General features: G+C 36.8%; 1 protein-coding gene across 1 annotated transcript; it reads left to right on the top strand.

Moving 5' to 3' along the window:
• The first annotated feature begins 999 nt into the window (after positions 1-999).
• LOC120140324 lies at positions 1,000-1,869 on the top strand. The gene has a single exon (XM_039155309.1). It carries the CDS (start codon positions 1,000-1,002, stop codon positions 1,867-1,869), a length of 870 nt encoding a protein of 289 aa, XP_039011240.1.

Here is a 1,869-nt window from a genome sequence, read left to right as displayed (position 1 = left end):
TATAAGCTATCTCTTCTTGGGACTTTAGATGACATAATAGTCCTAATATGAACTATGAGTCCATACTAATACATATATGTATCTACTTACAAGCCAAATTGAATCTCATGGAATAAGTGATTATTTTTCAAATTATAAGGGGACAAGTGAAACTTTTTACCAAATCTTGTGGGTGAAGGTGTCTTTTATGTTAATAAATAAATGATCCTAAAAACCAAAGCTGAGAAAGGGAAAAATATTGTCTGAAACAAGGGTGGCAATGGCCCCTTCCCAGTTTTACTCCATTAATGATTAAAAAGAAAGAACATGGGAAACCTAAATAACAGTACAACTTGAGCTTATACTTATGGTTATTAACGTGTGTACATGAAAGGTCCCTTTTAGATGCAACACAAACTACCTGTGAAACTCGAATGAATTATTGATATTTCAATGGCCTCCTACCCAACTAAATGTTACCCTATCAATCTTCAACCTTTGTACGGCTTTTCATAATTTCCCCATTCATTTCTGACCATCTTTTTCCACTTGGATTTATTAACGTTGCCAACAACTATGACTCAATTTAATATTTATGAAAGATTATATATATTTGTATTCGACATTCACGTTGAATTTTTTTAGGTAAATACAAATAGCTAGTTTTATTAAAAAAGAAAATTCAAAATTATATTGACAGTTTACAGTGTAAACTAAACATATAATTATAACTTTTCCTATAATCATTGACACAGAACTAGCCACTTAAGATTTCTCAAGGACCGTACAAGAAAAATGTTAAAAACTCATCTAAAAAACTCGAAACAAAATAAAAATGCAAAGTCTAAAAAAACGAATTCATTAGGATAATCTAATCGTTGAGGCGCACGATACGATACTCTCCGGGTGCACGATAGCAGGTCTATCGAACCCACCGATTCTCGTCCCGTCGCCGGCGATTCAGTCCGTTTTTCAGTGCGATTCATCTATCTAGCATTTCCCATTCCTCATCCAAGAGTAATGGACTGGCGTAAACTTTTTGGGTGTCAAGCAGGGCACGAACTTGACTATTCTCCACCAGAAAAGAGCGATAAATCCCTAACTGTTCAACCTCCCCTTGAGGTCCTAGAGGCTAGTACGGCTGAGTGGAGAAATTCTCTGGTGGGTCAGTTCTTAGGGGCTGCTCCAAATTTCATCTCCCTCCAACGAACCATCGATAAACTCTGGAACCAGACTTCGACAGGAGCTCGCGCGCAGGTAAGTCTCGAAGGTAAAAATCTCTATATTTTCTCCTTCAATTATGATGTTGCTAGGGATTGGGTTCTTGAGAATGGCCCGTGGCATATTCTCAACAAACCTCTAATCCTTCGAAAGTGGGAACCCAATATGCAAAGACTGAACTTTGATCTTTCCAGATTGCCTCTATGGATACATTTATATAATATTCCATTAGAACTATACTCTAGAGAATGCCTTAGTTACATAGCCAGTGCTCTAGGAATTCCATTAACTATGGACTCTATTACTGCATCGAAAACTAGGCTTGAATATGCTAAGGTATGCATCGAAATAGGAGCAAAAAAAGACATTCCTGAAACTGTCGAAGTTATTCTTGCTAACGGCAAAACTTCCACAATCTTTGTCGAAGTTCCTTGGTTCCCTTATAGATGCAGGAAATGTAGTACATTTGGCCATTCTGATAAAGAATGCATGAACAAAACAAATCCTGCCCCTCCACAAATTAAAATCTGGAGAAAAAAGACACCTCTCATTGATAATGCTATTCATAAAACTGAAAATTTAGAATCCTTGAAGGTTGCTCTGCCTGACTCTTCCTCCTCAAAGGAAATTGTTAACTCTGCTGATAACAATTCAATAACAGAACCATAA

The sequence above is a fragment of the Hibiscus syriacus genome, unplaced genomic scaffold (genome assembly GCF_006381635.1).
Source record: "Hibiscus syriacus cultivar Baekdansim isolate YM2019G1 unplaced genomic scaffold, ASM638163v2 tig00110783_pilon, whole genome shotgun sequence".
Lineage (NCBI taxonomy): Eukaryota > Viridiplantae > Streptophyta > Magnoliopsida > Malvales > Malvaceae > Hibiscus > Hibiscus syriacus.
Note: the sequence above shows the minus strand (reverse complement) of the source record. Positions and strands in the feature narration are given on the sequence as shown.